The sequence below is a fragment of the Hemiscyllium ocellatum genome, chromosome 5, assembly GCF_020745735.1.
Source record: "Hemiscyllium ocellatum isolate sHemOce1 chromosome 5, sHemOce1.pat.X.cur, whole genome shotgun sequence".
NCBI lineage: Eukaryota > Metazoa > Chordata > Chondrichthyes > Orectolobiformes > Hemiscylliidae > Hemiscyllium > Hemiscyllium ocellatum.
The window spans coordinates 86,638,632-86,661,888 of NC_083405.1; the positions used below are offsets into that span (position 1 = coordinate 86,638,632).

Here is a 23,257-nt window from a genome sequence, read left to right on the forward strand (position 1 = left end):
CCTTATTGTGAATATGCATGACACATTAAGATTGTTCTGATCCCAGCTGAAAATAATACTGGACGAGCCAGATTCCAGATTAAAACCTAGTTTGACAGATTATTTGTTTAATTTGCATTTGGTTAATGTATTGGTTGTTTACTGAAATTTATTCACATGAGGTTGTAGCTATTCTTTAGTAACAGAACACAAGTTTATGACACAAAAGAAAAAGACTCACAAAGTTATTTAAATAAATATGCTGTGGTCAGAAAGACCTTAACACAAACAACTGAACAAAGTTTTAACCTTCTTCATAACACTATCCTTTTACAGATTCTCAACTACAGATACATTTCCCTCTGATTTCAATTCTAAAACTTTCTCAATTGACTCACAGATTCTTTTCCTTGAACTGCAGAGATAATTTCTTTGCTTTCTTTCCAATTTCACTGTTGTGAATCCTTCACAATTCTGATGGGCTAAACCTTTTCAGTTCCAAAGAACTGAAGATTTCTATCCAAACTCTCTTGGCTTGGAGACGCAATAAACTAAGACACTTCATGTATAGTACTCCTGAACTAAAACTTGATTCTCCTGCAAAATTTAAAAATCCTTCTAAACTCAACTCTTTAAACTGAACCCTCAAACCTTCAGTTCTGAAATCAGAAATAAGCTAATGACCTTGATTTATTTAATCTGACATAAATGGCATAAAGGTGAAAAAAAAGGACATGGAGATGTGAGAGAAGGTTTGTGATGGTAATCTACTTCTCTTCCTATTGCATCCTTCATCATTGAACCATTAGTCTTTCATTTCTATTGAGCAGTAGCGAAATAGAATTTGGTATTAATGGTTTTGGCAAATTCAAACAGATATCCAATCTCTTGGGATTGCAATCAAAAGATGTTCCCTAGCCAGACTGCCTGATGACTGTACATATGACAGAAAAGAAGCTGGGCCATACTTACCTTGTAACGTGTGAGGCAATGTTTCCAATCTATCTCAGACTTTGTTTGTCACGAAACACAGTTCACCAAAGTCACAAGAGCTCCTATGTAATACCACTTCCTCAGGCAGCGTGTAAACTCCTAAGATTTCTATCTGCCATTAATGGAGAGCACCAAGTTTGGATGATTTGGAGAGGTGGGTGGTTAAAGACATAGCTGCAGATGTGGAATGCAGCCTGTATGTAATTACCTCTGCATTTAAGAGGAGTCATTCTAAGTCCAGATATTTAAATATAATATACAGCAACTGAATAGTTGTAATCAACTTATTTAAATATGTTGTGACACTCCTCTGAAACAAGCCGGAATTGAACCCGGTCTTTAGCTCAAAGATAGGGACTGGACCACTGCTCCACAAGAACACTTCCATTTATCTTTTTTTCTGGTTTTAACTGCTGGTGCACAATTTTCCAAGTTGCCTCAATGTCACCAGTGCATACAAGATGACAGCATAGTAGAAAGTCATTAATCAATGAAGCTGATATTCCTAGAAAACATTAAAATAGAGAAACAGAATGATGAAAGCCATGCCTTTGGAAAAAAGCTGTACTTTCAATACCTGGTTGGACTTTACTTCCCTTATTGTAAACCTGTCTGTTCCCAGTTGTTGATGCTGAATGGAAGTGACTACTGCAACTATTATATCATCCTCGGAAGAGGAACAGGAGGGCCAGTCAAATGTACTTAAGCAGGAGCAGAAAAGGACAGAATTGTAGCTCAAAGGAGAATGATACTGTCCAAAGAGGGTCACCAAAGTTTTAGCCATCTCAACATGTCAGAACAACAGTGCCTCAAGAAGTTCCTTGCTGACTGTCATTGACCCATGGAGCAGGACCTCCTTTAAGAGGGCCTGGGGGTGTGCTATACCACTGGTCATCAATTTCCTCCCTAACTTTGTTTTTCATTGAGTGCACAGGTGGTTTGCACTGTGCCTGTAGATGTTTTGAGTGGCAGTTCAAGCACAATAATCGAAGAGTCTTACTTGTGGGTGGCTGGTGTGGAAATGCTTAGAGAAAGCATTGGTCCACCATTGCCTTGAATGACTTCACCTTCAACTTTTGTCAGGCATCAGCTGATGAGCCATGTAGAATCTCACAGTCTACAGCCAACAAGTCAGTCTTGCCATTCGCTGCCAGGCATGTCAAGGCTGCTCAGTGTATGCACTTTAACATTGATCTGGCCAGTCAGACTCACTCAAGGTCTTGCCTTTGCTGCAATGACTGGATGTCCTCAGATTCTGCACATATGGCATTCGAGGGACCATCGGTTAATACTGCAGTTTTTGTCATCCAGAAGGGATTCTACTCGCATAGTGTGTAGGTCCTATGTTCCTCAGGCAAGTATGTGCAAGACTTCTTCAGGCCACCATGTCTCTTCCATCCTGGTCAATGTCTACCAGACGCATATGGATTTCTGAGCCGATTGAGTGGGTATCAAGATTGATTCCATCCACCCCTCCTCAACAAGAAAATCCTACGAGGAGTCTTCCCAATGATGCCATTAGTCAGTACAATAGGAGCTACATCACACAGGAGTAATCATTGAACACACCACTGAATTCATAGAATCCCTGGATTTGCTGAAAATGAGATTCAGGCACCTTGATAAGTGCGGGCTACCCTTCACTTTGCACCAGCAAGGGTCTCCAAAACGGCGTTGTTCCGCTGTGACATGCACAACGTGGTGCTCCACAGAGGAATTGAACTACAGGAGAAGGGGTCTGCAAATCATCCACCATCATCCAACCAATAGCGGATAGTGCAAGTGGAGGAAGAGGAGGATAATGTGCTCCACATATCTGGCTCCATACCAACCTCACAGAGATGCAAGTCCCATAATCATCAAGTCTAATGCCTTGTGAAAGTGTAAGCCTGAATATTCCGGACTCCCTCTCTCACCCAGCACAAAGTATTCCTTTTATCGTAAATTATTCCATCAGAAACACATATTCTTATTGGGCCTTTTGTCCACTGGGAATTCAGGGAGATACATTATAGAGGGTTAAATTTATATATTTTTAAAAAGAGCTTCCTTCAGTTACTATATCATAAATTGAACAATGCACAGTATTCAGAGGAGGTTAGGGGGTCCTACTGTTGGCTGGAGAGTCCCAAATTGTCTCTTTTCATGAAGACCTGCTGGGTTAAGTGCCACTGACAGCCTTTCCCAGGAGTCAAGGGCCCTGCAGGCAGAAGTAGCACCCATTGAGAACTGCTGGCCAATCTGATGCCAGCAGCTCTTCATAACTTGGCAGTGCCACTAGGGGAGGGAGGGAGAGCTCCTGGCTCTCTGCCAGAGCGACTGACTTAGTCTCATCCCCACCCCTGACTACCAAGCTCCCAGCCCCCACACCAACACTTTCCATTTTCCTTTCTTCACAAAATTATCCCATGCTTTTGAAAACCATGACAATGTCAAATGTAAGGGGACAGAGGTTTATGGTGAGAGGGGAGGAGTTGAAAGGACATGTATGAGTAAAGTTTTTACACAAAGAGTGGTAGAAGCAGATACAATAGCAATGTTTAAGAGGCATTTAGACCGATATGTAAAGCAATAGGCAGGAAGTAGAGGGATACAGATTAGCTGCAGATAGATGGGAATAATTTAGACTGGGATGTCATAGCAGGCACAGATATTGTGGGTTGAAGGGCCTGTTACTGTGCTGTAGTATTCTGTGATTGAATCTGCTAGCACTACTCTCAAGATACTGCATTTCCAATTCAAGCAACTTGCTGATGAGACAAATTTGCAGAGCAACACGAAAATATCAGGAGAATCAGACGAATTAATTAAATCTTCTGACCTTCCAGAGGATGTACAATGGGCCAAGCAGTCACTTTCTCCCTCTGGTATTTTGTGATTCTACCTGCAGTACTAACAGACTCAGGTACCAGGCTCACTCAGCAGTAGGCCTAGGTGATAACTAACACAGCCTTGGTGATGTCAGATGTGATGCAGTAAGCCAATACCCAACATGCTGGGACAGTTAGCTCCACCATGTTAATCAGACAGGAGGTCTCAAATCTGCTTTTTCTTTGCTTTTGAATAAAATTCTTGCGGCATTGACATTGTCATGCAAGGAGATATCGTTTCAGACATTGATTGTTGCTAAAAGGCCAACTTAAGTCAGATGGAAGAGCCGATCACTGCTATAACAGGGAAACCTGATACATGCCGAATTCTAGGCCTCAAGCCTAAATTACAGGAGGTCAGTGACTTATGGCCACCTCCTGAGCATTGCCATGTAACTCATTGACAAAGAGGACCACTGCTTATAGCATAGGTGGACTATATTTATCTGAATTATCTCAAGATGAAATCCACTTTCATAAATTGAGTGTCAAACAGGTGTAGGGTGCCTTATCTACATATTCAAAGAAATGTTAGGTAAGGTTTTTTCTGCCTTCACAAGTCTAGCAGTTGACAGACTTTTAGTATGTAGTAGATTTCTGTACCCTACCATCATTCTAAATACATTACTTGCCCTTGAGAAATTCACGAAAGATCCTCAGACAGCACCTTCCAAAGTCATGCCCACTTTCATCTAGAACGACAAGGGCAGCAGATACATAGGAACATGACCCAGCAAGTTCCCCTCCAAGCTACTCACCATCTCAAGTTGAAGATATATCACTGTTGCTGGGTTAAAATCCAGGAGTTCCCTTCCCTAAGGGCATTGTGGGTCAAGCCACAGCAGATGGAATACAATGGTTCGAGAAGGCAGCTCACCACCACCTTCTCAAAGGTAATTAGGGATGGCCAATAAATGCTGGCCAACTAGTAAACCCACATCCTGAGTGAATAAAAAAACAACTGGTGCAGTATTATCAACTTCCAGGCTCTCATCTAGGAAAAGTGTGGAACATACATTCACCAATAGAACTTTAGGGATTTTTACACATAGAGGCTTGGCTTTTACCAGTCCTCTATAAATGATCTGGCAGATCAAGGGAATGCATTGACAATTGAGGGGAAGTTGAGGGATGAAGTGCCATCATTGTCCTGCTGTCATGTCGCTTATCAGCAACAGGAATAGTGAAGTAAGACCCTCCCACCACAGAGTCAATTGAGGGCCTTTTAAGGACATTTTACCACGGGCAGGCCTTCTGCTTTATGGGGAGACAAGGAGATGAAAACTGGCGGCCATCTCTGTGAGTTTTAGAAGACCCCCCTCCTAATCCTGCACTCTATTACCTATAAACAACCTCCAATGGCAGCTCTGGTCTCATGAACAACTCCTTACCAAATCTCCAAGCCCACTCATGTCATTGTGAGGGCAGTGTCCATCGCATTGATGGCCAACCCTCCTAGTAGCTCTTGAAGTGAGTTATTTAATGAAGAGACCACTTTCTGAAAAGATACCTTTGGCATGATGAGCCACTCACTGCCACTTCTGTCTGATCTTGGGAGCTCCAATTTACAGTAAGTCATTCATTTATTGTCAGTTCCTCCAGGCTGACATTTAGTAATAGTGAAGAACTACAACCGCGCCTGGTGTTTTTAAAATTGGCACAATAGCAGTGCTGTTTCCTCTTCCCCACACATAAGTTGGCCTTCACTGACCTATTGTATAGTTCACTCCTTTCATCCTATTGTTTAGTAGAAGAGACCTTAGCTGCCTTGGTGCTGCTCACTGTAACTTCCACCCTAAACTCCTAACCTATTCACTTTTGCATTTGAAAAACCTACTCAAAACACACAAAACATTTGGTTTCCTCTTTAATTTTAAAGCCAAACGTATTGCCTGTTTCTCAGCTCATTTTCCTTCTTTAGCTTTTTTTTCACCACGTCCACTGTCTTACCCCCTACTAGAATCCTGCACCTCCCCCTAGGCTTTGGAAAGGGCCTTCGAGTTTTGCTTACATTAAGCTCTGTCTTGATGCAGGTCGCTTATGTAGGAAATAACACCCAGCAGTGACGCTGCACTAAAGCACATCCACTGTAATCATAGCCTGGCAGGTTGCCCACCATTCACAGCATTTACAAGCTTCATCTGCTCCCCATCCCCTAAAGCATTGAAACAACTAGCGAAAAGGAAATAAGTTGTCTAATTTATCAATGTGCCAATACAAAAGTGAAGTGAGCTGTTTCCTTCACTGCTTAAATTTGGTGCCTATAAATTAAACTCTGTCTCTTTTGTAACATTACTTAACCCTGATTTATAACTTTGCCGAAGCGCTTCACAAGAATGACTGTGTGTTGCCGTAATGTCATGGTCATAATCTTCTGGACCCAGGGAATTCAGGTGGTCCTACAACAATTGGAGCCATATGTGATGACATAGTGGCTGCTCATCAGCACCTGCTCAGTCTTTTGGAAACTTCGTAAATTTGGAGAGTTTGTAATTACTTTGGGACAATGCTATACAAAGTGGCACAGGCACTACAGCTGGAGTCTGCATCAATGCTAGTGAGTCCAACCTTCCCTGTTCCTCTCAATCTCAAAATCACACCTTCTCAAATGAATGCGGCTCCTCAATAAGTGGCTCACAGCAGACTGACAAGTCTGCCAGTTTGACTGGCACTCCAGGCACCATCTTCAGCATTCACTCCTTACACCACTGAGGCACGGTCACAGCACATGTACTAGACACAAGATTCACTGTAGCCCCTTCAACAGCACCTTCCAAAGCTTGAACCTCTGCCCTCTAGAAGGACAAAAACAGCAATGTTTGGGAACATCTGCCACTATTAAGTTCTCCTTAAAACCACACATCATGATGACGTGGAACTATATCATCATTCCTTCACCATTATTGGGTCAGAATCATGGAACTCATTTCCTTATGATGCCAAGGGTGCACCTACACCACAGTGGTTAAAAAAGATAGCGGAGCACCACCTTCTCAGAGGTAATTAGTTATGGGCTATAAATGTTGCCCGAGCCAGAAACACTAACATCCAATGAAATATTTCTTTTTTATTCCTGGTCTTTCCAGTCTAGCAGTGATAGAAATTTTGGATGTCCAAGGTTTCTGTTAGAAATGTCATCAGAGGACATTATGGGTCCTTGACCATTTTGGGTTTTCCTCCAGATGGTTATTGAGGTGCAACTCACTGCAATGGGCTCTTTATTTATATTAAACACAGTATGACTTTGACACTGCAAGTGCTCTTTGCACATTCACAGACATCTACTGGTTCATATTCATAGGAAAAACTAAGGCTAAACCTTATGCTTCATATTCTACTGCATCCATCTTGTAGGATACCAATCCATTTCCCATGAACTACAGACATCACATCATATTGCAGCCTGCTGTAATTCAACCTTTCACGCTCCTGCTCAATTCTTCTCAACTTTAATTAATGCTTCATTAGATGCAGCATTGATGCTGCTAATTGATTGGATAGAGCAGGAGAAAGTGGGGTGCTAGATGCAGTATGTTGTGCCATTGTCTCCTACTCATCACCATATCCTTGCTCTTGTGCCTCTCCCAAGAGTTACCTCCTCTCCTCTACCACTGAAGACATTTAGGGAGTGAGGAAACTTACGTGTTCAGTCCTTGCTAAGGAAGTAAGCATGTTGTTTGAGGGTACTCACTGTCACTGGCTGAGTGCTAGATCGTGGAGAGTGTCATTGCTGTCTGTGAAGGTGGAGAGTTAAGGCGGAATCTAGACAGACATTTTGATGTATGGTTATAAATGTAGCACTTTAAATTTAAATGGAGGAGGCTTTGGAGGTGCTAGGTGAAAGTTGCATGGCACTCATCTTGCTGAATCTTAAGAAATCATGGAAGCAACTCCTGTTCTGGATCTAGATCCGCTACACCACACTCTGACCACTCACCACCTCCACAATCTGTTGAAGAAGCTGTTTGGCCTTTTTTTACCATTCTACCAAAGCTTCCCACATTACCAAATGTCTGTTAATAGTGTGGCTGCCCTTCCCGTACTAGCATCCATTTTCCTCCTCTTTTTGTGCCCATGGGTAAGCTAGCCACACGAACAGTGCTACCGCTGTAAGTGCTGCCAATATTCCTTTAAATACTCAGTAATCAGAGAAGCTGACCTTTGTCCCACCCCCTACATCTAATGCAGTCCGTTCCAGGTATGCACTCTTAACTGCCAGGCTCCCTCAAAATTTACCCAGAAGTTCACCAAGCTGCAGGGTGGTTACAGATGCAGATCGACCTAACATTCTACAACTCCTGGATTTCCTGGAGTCAAGTAGCTCAAGCTGTGGAATTTCCGCCTTGCTGCACAAATTTAGAGAGAGAAAATCTCCCCGATGCTGATCGGAGGTAACCACACAAGCTGCAAATTGCCAAGCTGGAATATTTAAAATCTAGATTAATGTGGTGCTGAAAAAGCACAGCAAGTCAGGCAGCATCCGAGAAGCAGGAAAATTGACATTTTGGACAGAACCCTTCATCAGGAAGGACTTTTCTGATGAAGTGCTTTTGACAGAACGTCAGTTTTCCTGCTCCTCGGATACTGCCTGATCTGCTGTGCTTTTCCAGCACCACACTAATCTAGACTCTGGTCTCTCGCGTCTGCAGTCCTCACTTTTGCCTGGAATATTTGAAAGTACCACCTTAGTTCCTTCTGGGACTTTATCCCAATTGCTTTGCTAAACATTAAGCTGTCTAGCCCACACCTCTCATTCCCACTCATCTCACTACCCACTTCCTACACCTGCATATGTCAACCCACGTTCATCTGTTCAGCTCCAATGCCCACCCATACCCTCCCTGCCAAGATTTGAACCCCACTTCCCAATGAAATCTAATACCCTGATGCCAATTTATAGCAACTCTTCAGACTCATGTTCATAGCCTTTCATTTCTCCTATGTCAACTGAGTGAAATCATGCCTACCCCCTCTCATCTACAGACTTTACCCTTATACCCTCCATATCAATTCACCCAATATGCATCATAGGCAGACTCAGGAACCGCACTGAGATGAAATGGAACATACTTCTAAGTGTTTAATACAAACTTAATCATTGATTGATGAAAGTCAATATAATTGATTCAATCCTTCTCAATACTTAAACTTTTTTGTATTAATAATCTCACATCAAATTCAATTAGTCCTTTAATAGTCTCTTTGTGCTATCACTCAAACTATGAATCATCTCCCCACCCCCACTGTGATAATCAAATGCTGTAGAAAGCAGCCAAACATGAAAATGTTATAATCATAGAACTTATATGTCAACAAACAGCTATTGAAATTTCTTGGACAGGTTTTTATTTTAAGCAGTTTTGTTTTCAACTTTGGAACAAATGGGCTTTTGAATGACATGATAGCTTGACACCTCTACGTACTATATCCTCACTTCTGGAGCATTTGTAAATTCTCTAAAGTTATGTAACTCTCAATCTATTGGAGAAGGCTCCTGCTGCAGCAAAAATGGTATCTGTTTGAACTCAGCATTAATTTTAAATGGCCCAGTTAAATTCAATGTCCCACCTGTGAGCATCGTGTCCTACCTGTATCCCAACAGTACCTCACCCTGACCCAGTGAAAATAGGATGGCAAAAATGGGGATCAAACCTCCAGACCTGGATCCCATCCACCTTTCTGGAAGATTGTCAAAGTCTCCATGACTGCGTGAAAATCCATGCAGAAATCTATGCACCATATCTGTACACCCCACCCCTTTCATAAGCACCAGACTGAAGCTATTTAGGTGGTAAACCTTGAAATGTAATATTTGGTAGAATGAAGTGGCAGGTACTCAGTGGTTAGTACTGTTACGTCACAGCGTCAAGGACCTGAGTTCAATTCCAACATTGGACAACTGTTTGTGTGGAGTTTGCACATTCTCCCCACGTCTGCGTGGGTTTCCTCTGGGTGCTCTGGTTTCATCCCACAGTCCAAAGATATGCAGATTAGGTGAATTGGCGATGCTAAATTGCCCATAATGTCCAGGGATGTGTAGGTTAGGTAGATTAGCCATGGGAAATGTAGAGTCACAGGGATAAGTGGGGAGGTGTGTCCTTTTGGAGAGTTGGTGTGGACTTGTTGTGCCAAATGGCATGTTTCCACTCTGTAGGGATTCTATGAAATCCACTTCTTGCCCTACATATACAAATATACTTGGACTAAGCATAATGTTTGCAAAAGAATGGCCTATTATATTAACTCGCTGCATCACTGAATCCACATGATGTTAGTTTATAATCTCTGGCACAAACAAGCACCAAGCTATATGAACTCACTTAGATAAAAGAAATTTCCTCTATTGAAATTGTGGTGCTAGCATGTTAATCAATATACACCAACTTATTTTCATTGACCTTTATTATTGAAATCTAGTGTTATGTTTGAGCTTCCACAGTGCTGCTTTTACAGGAAGTAGAATGTGCCAAACTTTCTGACATAAATTATTTCAAGAGAGAAGCCTGTTATCATGTGTGTAAATCCAAAAACCTTTTTTAGAGATTTCTGGAGGGAATAGTGACATTCCTAAAATTGACTTGGAAGAGCTAAATCTTTTTAATCCAAGATAAGAGTTAATTAAGTTTACATTTCTCAGATAGATTACCTCTGTGTGTTGTATTTAGCTGTGGTATGTCAAAATTCTTATATTTTTACAAGTTACAATTAGGGTGAAAATGAACAGCATTCATTACAGTAATGTGATTTCAATTTGACTTTCAAACAAATAGAAATTCCATCCAGCACTGTTAGTCTAACATCTGTTCTGATTAGCACTTTGGGGATGAAATATTCTAACCAAGCAATTTGGAATGTTTTTACAATTCAGCTGCAGCATCCCAAATTCAAATTATTTCCTTCCTTCATTAAGACTATTTTCAATCTCAATATCTCTCCAACTTATGTTAACATTATTCACTTCAAATAATTATACATCAAGTAATGTGACCTGCGTCAACAATTTCCAGTGCGGCTTCTGTTGCTCAGCCAACAATCACTGGGGAAGATTCAGCAGAAACCTATTTACACAACTGACTATGGGGTCCCATGTCTGCCAAGATGATGGCAACAGAGCAGAAAGCACAAGGAAATGCTGGCTTATTGTTTCCCCGTGCTGAAAAATAGGTTGGAACAAAGTTAGGTGAGATGAGAATGTTGAAACCATTATGATACTTGTTTAAGGGAAAGTCTTAGTGGATATTAGTCTGGCAACCTTTTTATATTGGAGAGGGAAAACACTTTTCAAAACAGTTACAATTTACTGCGTAATCTGTGACAGAATCACCAATTATGTCCAAAGTGGAAACTCCACCCTACTGTCTTTGGTTAATTAATATTTTTATTACTTTGATGTAGAATTATGTAGAAACTATTGCATTGAAAATGAGGACACACTCAATATTTCTGTGCCATGTGTTTATTCTCATGCAGACTTCCTCCTACACCATTAGCCTCTTGCACCCTGCCCCTTCTCCTTCATGTGTGCAACAGGCCTCCCTTTATGTGCCTCAGCTCCCAGCAACATTTCAATTCCATAACATAAGTCCACATATAAAGTCAGCCCATTTAGCATTGTTTCGCTTTTAAATTGGTTAGTCATTAGAATCACAAATCTCAGTGAGCATTGCAAGGTTCATGATGTTGTTTCCAACAGTAAATTACCTGAGCTGATTGACACTATTTTAGCAGGGCCATACCCTCGCTCAGACATGAGGCTGCTGCAAGCCTTTTGACTGCAGCCTGTCCCCATACCACACCATTGCCCAAGATCTTCACCAGGGAGCATCGGCCGAAGCCACTGCTGGCCAACTGGAACTTGGCAAGCTGCCACCTGACACCAAGGAATTTGGGAGTCCTCATCAATGAATCATAAAAAAGCTCACATCCGAGTGCATTGAATAATTGAGAAGGAAACGGAATACAACAGCAGGGAGGTTTTTGCTGAAACAAGACAACACTGCAATACAGTGAACAGTTTTTGTCCCTTGTGTAAGGAAAGACATACTGACATTGGAAGCAATCCAAAGAACGTCCAGTGGGCTGATGCCAGATATGAAGGGACTGTCTTATGAGGAGAGGTTAGGTAGCCTGGGCCTGTGCTCCTTGGAATTTATGAAAATGAGAGGTAACTTGAAACCTGTAAGATGCTTAGCAGACTTGACAGAGAAGGTGCAGAATGCAGGAGACTCTCCTGACAGTGGACAGTGGCTCAGTGGTTAGCACAGCTGCCTCACAGTATCAGGGAACCATGTTCAATTCCAGCTTTGGGCAATTGTCTATGTTGAATTTGCGCATTCAGCAAACCCGTGTCAGCATGGGTTTCCTCTGGTTTACTCACACAATCCAAAGATGTGTAGGTTAGGTGCATTAGTCTGGGGCAAACGTATAGTAATTGGGTAGAGGAATGGGTTTGGGTGGGATACTCTTCAGTGGGTCGGTGTGAATTCGATGGGCCAAAGGGCCTGTTTCCACAGTGAGGGATTATATGAATTCTATTATTCTATGATTATCAAATCAGCCATTATCTCATTGAATGACAGATCAGACTCGATAGGCTGAATGGCCTAAGTTGAGTGAGTGGGCAAGCATATGGCAGATGAGTACAGTTGGTTACACTTCAGTGTGAAAATCAGAAAGGAAGAGTGTTATATAAATGGTTGTCATTTAGAAGTGTGGATGAACAAAGGGGTCTAGGTATCCTTGTACATCAATCTATAAAAGTAAACAGGCAGGTATAGCAAGCAATTAGGAATACAAATGCTATATTGACCTTCATTGCAAAAGGAAAGTCAGAAATGGCGATATTCACCAATGATTACACAATGCTTAGCACTATTTATGGCTTCTCAGACACTGAAGCCGTCCATGTTCAAATGCAACAAGATCTGGACAATATCCAGTCTTGGGTTGGCAACTGGCAAGTGCATGCACACCACACAAATGCCAGGAAATTACCATCTCCAATAAGAGACTATCTAACCTACACCCTTCTCATTCAATGGTGTTACCCTCACTGAATCCTTCATTATCAACATCCTAGAGCTACTACAGAAACTTATTAGGAATTGCCACATAAATGCAGTGGCTACAAGAGTAGGTTAGAAGCTAGGAATTCTGCAGCGAGTAACTCACCTCCTGACTCCCCAAAGCACATGGACTGCATCTGTTTAAGAAGGAAGCTCACCACCACCCTCTCAAGAGCAACTAGGGACAGGCAATAAATGATTGCTCAGCAAGCCTCACCTACACCCAAAGAGTGCATAGAAATAATAAGCCATATAGGACTTTGGTGAGATCGCACCTGAAATTCTGCATTCAGGTTTTGGTGTCCCTGTTTGAGAAACAATGTGCTTGGTATAGAGGGAGAGTAACACAGCTTCACGACGTACCACTGATCTATGACAGGTCTATGAGTAGAGATTGGTTTGACTGGATTGGAGTTTAGAAGGATGAGAGGTGATCTGATTGAAATGAATACATTTTAACGGGGCTGGACCTGGTAGATACAGGGAGCTTGGGGAATCTTGAGCAAAGAGACACTGTCTGAGGAACATTTCGGACTGAGATGATGGAAAATCTCTTCACTCAAAGGGTAGTGAACCAGTGGAACCTCTACCACAAAAGGTTATGGAGGCCAAGTCACTGAATATGTTTAAGGCAGAGGTAGTTAAACTTCTGAATTTTAAAATAATAAAGGGTATGGTAATATGGCATCTACAAATTTTGTTAATTTATTTCTCTGTACTTCATTACTGTACAATTTTTCTTACATGGAAAGATCTGACTTATTCAACCATTATTCATTATAATCATGATGGAGGAAGTGAGTATTGCCTTTGTTGACATTTCAAAGAGGTCTTCAGTACAGAAGAAGAGAAACTCAGCAGTTTTTTTATGTTTAATCAGTCAAAGGATATGACATATTTAGCTAGAAACCATCATAAGCTATTAACTTCAATTAAAAACTCAAGTTCTAGAAGAAGCAACATACACCACTACATTACCATGATAAAAGCAACGTTTATTGTACTGACAGACCAGACAAGTAAATAAATATCTGGGTAAGCTGATGTGCCAATCCGATGTAATGACAGTGTAATATTTCGTATACAGTTGTTTTAAAAATCTGATTTTTGCCAATTTTATCCTCAATGGTAGCGCAATCAAATTCAGTTATTTTCTTCTGAAGATAAATCATATTGGACCCGAAACATTAACTGTCTTTCTGTCTACACAGATGCTGCCGGACCTGCTGAGTTTCTCCAGTACATTCTATTTTTATTTCAGTTCTTTTATTTACTGCTCCTTTTTGAAAAAAAGAGAGCCCAAGTACTTGGAATGATTGTTCTGATTCACTTGGTTAATATATGGTTCCTTTTTCTGCTGCTTTTCTTGACAGAGAAGAAACAACCATTACTCTCTACAGTCTCTGGTGTCATTTGTAGTAAAGGAAATGGCATACAAAATCCAGCCAGAGGAATTACCCAGCACAAGTACTGTGGTAAGTGCCTTGAGGGAAAACACATTTTATAAACATGAGACTTACATAGATAACATTAACCGGATGTATACAGTCTCAGGATCCAGAAAGAAATTACCTAGACACAACTTCCTTTTGCTCAAGATGACTGCTTCTTATCCATATGTGCATTTGTTAACATAGTTTTAGCAGAAATTCTAATTCTCGTGAGATTGATCAGATTTATTGCTACAAAGTACAACTAAAACTTTGCACATTTAGTATTTTTAAGTAATAATTATTATTTTAGTGTCAAATATGTTAGAACTGAAATATGTTATCTATAACGTCTTACATTTCTTTGGACATTTTTAAATTAATGTGCTGACATTAGAATGTCACATGTGAATGATAGCGCAAAAATCCTGGCTATTTGCTTTTCAACATGTTTTTACTGCTCTAGCTCCCTCTGAGATTTGTTTCTTTGAAATAATTTAAATTTTGATACAGCTAAGGATTTTTTTTTAAACTAACATTTCACATATTTCATTCCATTTGTTTCATTTCACAAACCCTGTTCTCTGGATACCAAATATATTACTTCACAAAGCTTGTTCTCAAGCTCCTAGTGATACAAAACACCTCCACTACTCTGCATCTTGTGTGCAAATGAACTAAGTGGCACCAGAGTAACTCTCAGCAATAGATTCCTGTTGTATGTACTAATTAACCAAGATGCCTATAACGACATTTAATAATAGCCTAATGTTAAGTCATGTCATTTCCTCCATCACATTTGATAAGCAGACATACTGGACAATTTGAATTGTAAATATCCTTGATGTGCAGCTGGTGATCTATTATATATAATAATAATAATAATAAAGTAATAATATATTTAATATAATTAGAGTCATAATCATAGAGTCATAGAGATGTACAGCATGGAAACAGACCCTTCAGTCTAACTTGTCCATGCCAACCAGATAACCCATCCCAATCTAGTCCCACCTGCCAGCACCTGGCCCACATCCCTCCAAACCCTTCCTATTCATATACCCATCCAGATGCTGCTTAAATGTTGCAATTGTACCAGCCTCCACCACTTTCTCTGGCAGCTCATTCCATACATGTACCACCCCCTGAGTGAAAATGTTGCTCCTTAGGTCATTTTTATACCTTTCCCCTCTCACCCTGAGGGAAATTGTGGACTGCAAATGTTGGAGATCAGAGCTGAAAATGTGTTGCTGGAAAGGTGCAGCAGGTAAGGCAGCATCCAAGGAGCAGGAGAATCGATGTTTCGCGCATGAGCCCTGGCTCATGCCCAAAACGTCGATTCTCCTGCTCCTTGGATGCTGCCTGACCTGCTGCGCCTCTCACCCTAAACCAATGCCCTCTAGTTCTCGACTCCCCCAACCTAGGGAAAAGACTTTGGCTATTTATCCTATCCATGCCCTCATGATTTTATAAACCTCTGTAAGGTCACCCCTCAGCCTCCGACGCTCCAGGGAAAAACAGCCCTAGCTTTTAGATTAGATTCCCTACAGTGGCCCAACAAGTCCACATCAACCCTGTGAAGAGTAATCCACCCAGTCCCATTCCCCATATTGGCCAAAGCTATCTCATGTCCCCGTTTTGCCCTCCTGATTTCTCTCTTAAGTATACTCCTACTGCTTTTATACTCTTCTAAGGATTCCCTCGATCTATCCTGTCTATACCTGCTATATGCTTCCTTCTTTTTCTTCACCAAACGTTCAATTTCTTTAGTCATCCAGCATTCCTGATATCTGCCAGCCTTTCCTTTCACCCTAACAGGAATATAGTTTCTCTGGACTCTCGTTATCTCATTTCTGAAGGCTTCCCAAAGTATATTAATGCAGACCATTTATTTACAATTGGTCTCCTTATTGTATGTATTATAAAATTGCCCTTGCATAGCTGATTTAACCATTCGAAAAATAGTATTACCAGTCATGGGACGATCACAGGCCAGTCAGTTACAATGGATCACTTTCAGAAAAATGTACAAATACAGCTACGTTAAGATCCACACCCCTGTCAATACATATTCCCTTCAAATCATGCAAACTTCATTCCAAGCCCATTCATGTTCAATCCTGGCTGAATCACACTTTCAGATCCCAAGTTCTCCTCGTTTTTTCTTGTATCTCCCACTCTCTGATCTGATTAACAATGGTGTTCTTCTACATTCTCTATGAGTCACCACGGGAGATAAACTACTTGTATTTAACATTGAAGATTAATGCATGCAATTAGCCTCAAGTGCCATAAAATTAAATCAACTGAAAGTCTCTCAATATTTTCATTATTTATGACACTGTGCATATTTCTGGGATAGTAAGGAATCAATTAAGAATCAGCGAATTTCATAAGCAATGTTAATCAGACTTCAGACCAGTCTAGTCAGTAGCTTTAATCATGCCTAGTACAATACCTCTTGTAAAAAGACAAATGGTTTGCTGTATGAACTGATACTATGATGAATTGTCACTGATTTACCGAGACTGGCTGATCCACTTCATATTTCATTTTCTTCAAGTCTGATGTAGAATATTTCAGTTTGACATATTTAATCCCTTCCCAATGTTCTCAGATGTTGAACATAATGTCAGTGTCAAAAAATGTAACTTGATATTGATTTGTGAATAACAACTTGGGCACAAATATGTTACACAAGCATATAGCTGCAGTAATTACAGGGATGACATTCTATAGCAAACGGTTTACAGTAGTTTATGCTGAAACCTAATTTTCCATGTTTGTCTTACCCTAGATAAGGACTTCGGTGATTTGGGCCACACCTGATGCTTCACTTGCAATCCCCCTGTGGGTCATAATTCTAGCTGTACTGGTTGGTTTGCTGGTTCTGGCTATTTTGATCTTAGTCATGTGGAAGGTACGTTTTCAATTTCTCATTCCTCTACAATTGCACATCATGAGCAATCAGACTGCGCACTAATTAGAGAGAATTGTTAACCCATCAAACATCTGACTGAATTAATTATATTTTATAAACTATCATCTGTAATATATTAAGGGCAACATTTAATAATTTTAAAAATTGCCAGTGTAACATTGGTGTGTCTACATGAATACCCCTGTTTATGAGTTTACCAGAGTTAGTGATGCAGTGGAAGAAACCCACAGGAAACGTATCTCAAAGTGTTAACTCGGGTCACTCACTCTGTGTTTTCATAGAAGTGGAAAAGATCTAATCCCTGAGCCAATCTAGATTTTAATAAAACATTATAGAAAGCTTCATCTTCCAGGCACAAAAGGAATTGAGATGGGACAGGATAGAAATACAAGATGTGCTGAGAGCAATTTATGCTGTGAACTGAAAGAAAAAGAACAAAGCAAACAAAAGAAGAAGAAATGGTGGCAAGAGTGTATGTTGGAATTGTTGAACTCAGTGTTGAGTCTAGAGGGCTGTGGAAGACCAGTTCAAAGTTTTGATGATGTTCCTGAAGCTTATGTTGTGCCTCACTTGAATGCGGTAGGTCAAGGACAGAAATTTGAGGAGGAGAGTAAGATAAAGGACTAAAACGATGGGCTACCTAAAGGTCAGGCTGATGCTTGCAGACAGATCCAAGGTGTTCCACAAATCAGTCACCCAGTTTGCATTCAGTGTAGAGAGGATAACATTTTGAATAGTGTCTGCAGTAGATTAGATTGAACAACGTGCAGGTAAGTTAGTGTTTCAAATGGAAGAGGTATTTGGGTCCTTGATGAGGATGATGATGAGGAGGACAGGGAGGTAAAAGGGCAAGTCTCACATTTCCTGCGTTCACATGGAAAGGTGTTGTGGGAAGGGGTGGGATTTTGGGGGTGACTGTGCAGTGATCCAAGATACTCTGGAGGGAATGGTCCTTCAGAATGCCAATAGGGTGTTAATGGTGGCTTCATATAACAGGAAGGGACGGAAATGGTGCAATGGATCAATTGAATACAAAGAATGATGGAGAAGAAGGTAAACTCTATTGTGCGTCTGGGATTAGAGCAGAAATGCAAGAAATGTGGCAGACATGGTGAAGAGTCTGTGATCCTTAATTGGGAGGGAATCTTCAGCTGGAACTTACTTTTCAGTCTCCCTCACAAATGGAAACAATGTTCTAGTCCATCAAATGCTTTTATATTCTTAAGGACCTCGGTCAGATCACCTTTAAGCCATCTCTGTTTTAAAGAAAATGGCCCAATTTATTGAATCTTCCTTGATGTATAGAACCTCTCAGTAGAGTATCAACCTTTTTGTGTATTCTTCAATGTCTCTATACCCCACTGTAACGTGGAGATGAGAGTTCTGCACAACACGTTAGTCTAACCTTGTCTACAAGTTTAATGTAACGTCTACTTTATTGTCTGTTACTATTACTACTGCTATGACACTGTCCTTTTAGAAATGAACACTTTGCTTGCTTTCTTTATAGCTTTACCATACTAATTGTTGGCTTTGTTTTCTGTATCCCCAGATCTCTGACTCCCCTACCCATTCAGCCTCTTAATTTCCCAGATGTGTGTGGCTTCCTTATTCTTCCGACCTCACATTAATTAATTCACCAACTCCATGTCGGTTCAGCAAGCTTATTAATGTCTGTCATTTTACTGCATCCAGCAGCACAAATTACTAAAAATGAAGGGCAGAATCTTCCAGGGAATCTGAATGTCAGGGGCTCGGGTATCTTTATGGCAGAGTCAGAGAAGAATTCTGGTGAGGCTGATCTCGACATCAGAAGCTCTGAGCCCCTCCTTGATGTTTTTGACAAGCAGCACAATGAGTTTCTTCATAGGTAGCAGCCAGCTGTGGCAGTGAGATGTTCACCAGCTTGCGCTCCTTAAGTCTAACACTCCCATCAAGGTCAAAGAGTGTGATGCTGGAAAAGTACAGCTAGTCAGGCAGCATCCAAGCACCAGGAGAATTGACGTTTTGAGTATAAGCTGTTCATCAAGAAGGTGTCAGTATCTGAACTGGGTGGCCTTGGTGTTCTTGTCTTCAGAGGTTGAAGAGTGGAGCTGGTCAACTCACTGTGCAGGTGATGGGATAGTCCAGAGAGAAGGTTTCGCAGCCAGTGGTTAGACGTGTTTTAGAAGGAATGACACTGACTGTGGGGTTACTGTGAGAGTTGCAGTAGAATGGAGAGTGCTGGGATATGGATGTCTCGAAACCGCCACCAGAGCCACTCCAGTCAACTCCTGTGAGGGACAGGAACTTCTTTATGGTGGGTGAATTACCTAAGAGTGAAGACTCTCTCTGCCTTGTTATAGGCTGTGTTCTCCTGAAATAAGAGAAAAAGGTGAATTGAGTAGCTGTTAGTCCTAGTGTAGGTGGCCAAAAATTGATGAGGTGACTGAGGAGGCTGCGTGCAGTCCTGGCAGATTATTTGTGTAGGAGGTTCGGGAGGAGATAAGGGTGAGTGACTGAAAATATGGTAAGCAATAGTGAGAGCGATAGAGCGAGAATCTTATTGACAGTTGGGTGCAGCACCACAAAGAGAGTGAATGTAAGTGTCAGAGAGAAGATTGTGCCACTTACCTGAGTACAACAGAGAAACTGTTCGACTTTCCCATGCTCTGCTGACTGTCACTCCACACTGTGGAGGTGGCACTGACCCGGGTAGCAATCTTAGACCCACTCTACCAGTGACTGTAATGTGGCCTTCTCTGCCAATCCTCAAAGAAATGGATCCTCTCCTTTGCTCTACCCTCTTGGCCAGGAATTCTGGGAGCCTGCTGGAGAATTAAGACACCCTCTCTGACACCTTCTGAAAATATCCTTGACCAAGCCCTAATCCTAACCCTAACCCTAACCCAGTCCAACCCGTCCATGCCGACCAGATATCCCAGCCCAATCTAGTCCCACCTGCCAGCACCCAACCCATATCCCTCCAAACCCTTCCTATTCATATACCAATACAGATGCCTTTCAAATGTTGCAATTGTACCAGCCTCCACCATTTCCTCTGGCAGCTCATTCCATACACGTACCACCCTCTGCATGAAAAGGTTGCCCCTTAGGTCTCTTTTATATCTTTTCCCTCTTACCCTAAATCTATGCCCTTTAGTTCTGAACATCCCCATGTCAGGGAAGAGACTTTGTCTATTTATCCTATCCGTGCCCCTCATGATTTTATAAACCTCTATAAGGTCATTCCTCAGCCTCTGACTCTCCAAGGAAAACAGCCCCAGCCTATTCAACCTCTCTATGTCTCAAATCCTCCAACCCTGGCAATATCCTTGTAAATCTTTCTGAACCCTTTCAAGTTTCACAACATCCTTCCAATAGAATGGAGACCAGAGTTACACACAATATTCCAAAAGTGGCCTGACCAATATCCTGTACAGTCGCAACATGACCTCCCAACTCCTGTACTCAATACTCTGACCAATAAAGGCAAGCGTACCAAATGCCTTCTTCACTATCCTATCTACCTGCAACTCCACTTTCAAGGAGCTATGAGACTGCACTCCAAGGTGTCTTTGTTCAGCAACACCCCAATCACAATTCATATTGTATCCAAATTTTCTAACCTTTAACAATGATTTGGAAAAATTCAGCTCATGGGGGTGATAGATTTATATATTGCTTACCTCTCCCTTAAACTCTCCCTTCCCTGAAATTTCTACCACCAAGAAATGATAACAGTAGTAAGTGAGAACATTTTCAACTTGACATTCACCTCAACTATCTTGAATTGTGCACACATCTCTATCCAGTAATGACAGTTCAAAAATCACAGCTACTCAAACCAGTCTGCCACCTAATGGTTAGAGGCATCAGAGCCATTTCCCATAAGTTAAACTTTAAAACATTTTGTCAACTATGCCAAATGAATTTAGACATGGAGTCTTGTGAAATATTGTCAATTTCACTTTCAGCTTCTTGACAATTTTAGTAGCAAACCAGAATGGTTTGGAAAGAATTAGACAGTGGTAATTAAACAAAGTAATGTGTAAAATGAAACATCGTCATAAAGACTCTTTCTGAAATGTTTAATACACAGCTGTTGTGCATTATTGCATTGTAAGTTTGTCTTTGTTATGTACATTTAAACAATGATTAATTTCCTTAATGTTCAGAAAATATATCTGGCTGTGTCTAGACACTGAACCATAAACTAAAGTTTACAGTTCTTGTACATTGAGCCTAATCACTTTGTTGTGGTAAGAATTTATCATTTAATCTGGCATTGTTTCCATAGTTTGGTTTCTTTGATCGAGCCCGCCCACCTCAGGATGACATGACGGATCGAGAACAACTTCACCCAGAAAAGACTACGGATGCCTGAAGATTGACAATAGCTGCCTGAGTCCACTATCCAGCTACTCGAAAGAAGTGTACACACCACTGAAAAATTACTTCCTTCTATTTGCTTTTGCAGAAGGTGAAGAAGAAAGAAATGAACTTTGAGCAAACCAAATTAACAGAGAAAGTGCCATTATTGACTATGCAATCACCTTCAAGCTACTTTACAGTGAACGTCCTGCCAGATTAACATTATAGAATGCCTTAATACTGTATTGCAGTACTGACTGGGATTGTTATTTTTCAGTTACACTGTTAATCTTGAAGTATACTTTTTAAGTGCAAGTGCTGTGCACTTTGTAAATTGGATAAAATTGTGTCTGATTTCAAACAATTAGATATAGTCTTTATCAGGGTAGCTAGAAACCTTGCAAACAGCATTAGTCATATGAGTACACTGTTTTAAATTGGCACCACCATTTATCATGAATTAGGTACTGCCTTCCTTTTTGGGCAATTCATTTGAAATACAGACAGTGGTAAGGAGTTTGGCAGCTTGTAAAGCAATCATGAGTTGATTGTTTTTTGTTGAGCTGTTAATTAAGATGGTATTAAAGGATCAGGGATTTTAGTGAAAGCCGAAGTAGTATCTGTGAGCAAATTATTTTCTTTTAAATCAACAAGAAGTAAATCTGAACAAACAATTTGAGCAAAAAGGAGGTAATTGCAACGTGAATCATTAAATGTTGTCCTTCATTAGGTGGCTTTACCAAGGAATCTGCACTCAATCTCCAGACATTTTCATGGGATGCAATTTGAAGTATGATGTCACCCTACACTGGGAGTGGGAATAACAGATTTTTAAACGTGCAATATTTTCTATATGTATTTATATGTTTCTGAAGCATGTTTACACTGGGATTTAGCCATATGTGGAATTTACATAAAGGTTTTTCTATCCATTTTGTCTATGTTTTATGGTGGTAATAATCTTAGAACCACAAAGATTTTTAAGGAGGAATTTCATAACCTCTGTTCAGAGATCATCAATTACTTTTCATTTGTATCATAGTTTTTCACTTTACACAAGTTGCAGATATTTACAAAATTATTCCGCTTCTGTATAAAAACTAAATGTATATGTTATGTACCACTCTGGAATATTTCCTATTTAAAAATATCCACTCTCACATTGGATTCAATTATACGATGGACATATATTACAAATGTATAATTGTGTTAGTATGGCCAATAGCAAGAGGCTTTCATTAGACTTGACAATGCAGGGATCACTTGTTACTGATGAGGTTGTAAATTTTTGTGAAGTTTGGAGCTAGGTATCCAATTCTCCTGATGTTCCAATTTAAAACTTACTTATATGTATATCTGATAAACCCATGTCATATACTTTTTTGTTATCCAAATCCAATAAAACTGAACAGTTAACACTGGACTGTCTGTTCACCTTAACTTCAGTATGGATATATTGTTGATGAAAAGCAGCGTGAGCTTCATTGTACACCTAGTCTACTAAGTACTTACAAATACTGTGGATTCTGCTCTGAAATGTTGAGCCTTTTCACCTTGGTATTTCCAAGAATATTGTTCGATACCTCTAACTGGATGCTCCTGTAGTCTTCACGGTGTCTAGAATTT

At 40.6% G+C, this 23,257-nt stretch overlaps 1 protein-coding gene across 1 annotated transcript in view; it reads left to right on the forward strand.

The window, feature by feature from the left end:
- itga8 (integrin, alpha 8) overlaps positions 1–23,052 on the forward strand; it is a 217,519-nt gene extending 194,467 nt beyond the window's left edge. Inside the window, exons 28-30 of the mRNA XM_060824941.1 lie at positions 14,281–14,382; positions 17,135–17,257; positions 21,558–23,052. Of these exons, the coding sequence (XP_060680924.1) occupies positions 14,281–14,382; positions 17,135–17,257; positions 21,558–21,644 (312 nt within the window). The 3' untranslated portion in view covers positions 21,645–23,052. The remainder of the gene's footprint in view (positions 1–14,280; positions 14,383–17,134; positions 17,258–21,557) is intronic.
- Positions 23,053–23,257: the final 205 nt, after the last annotated feature.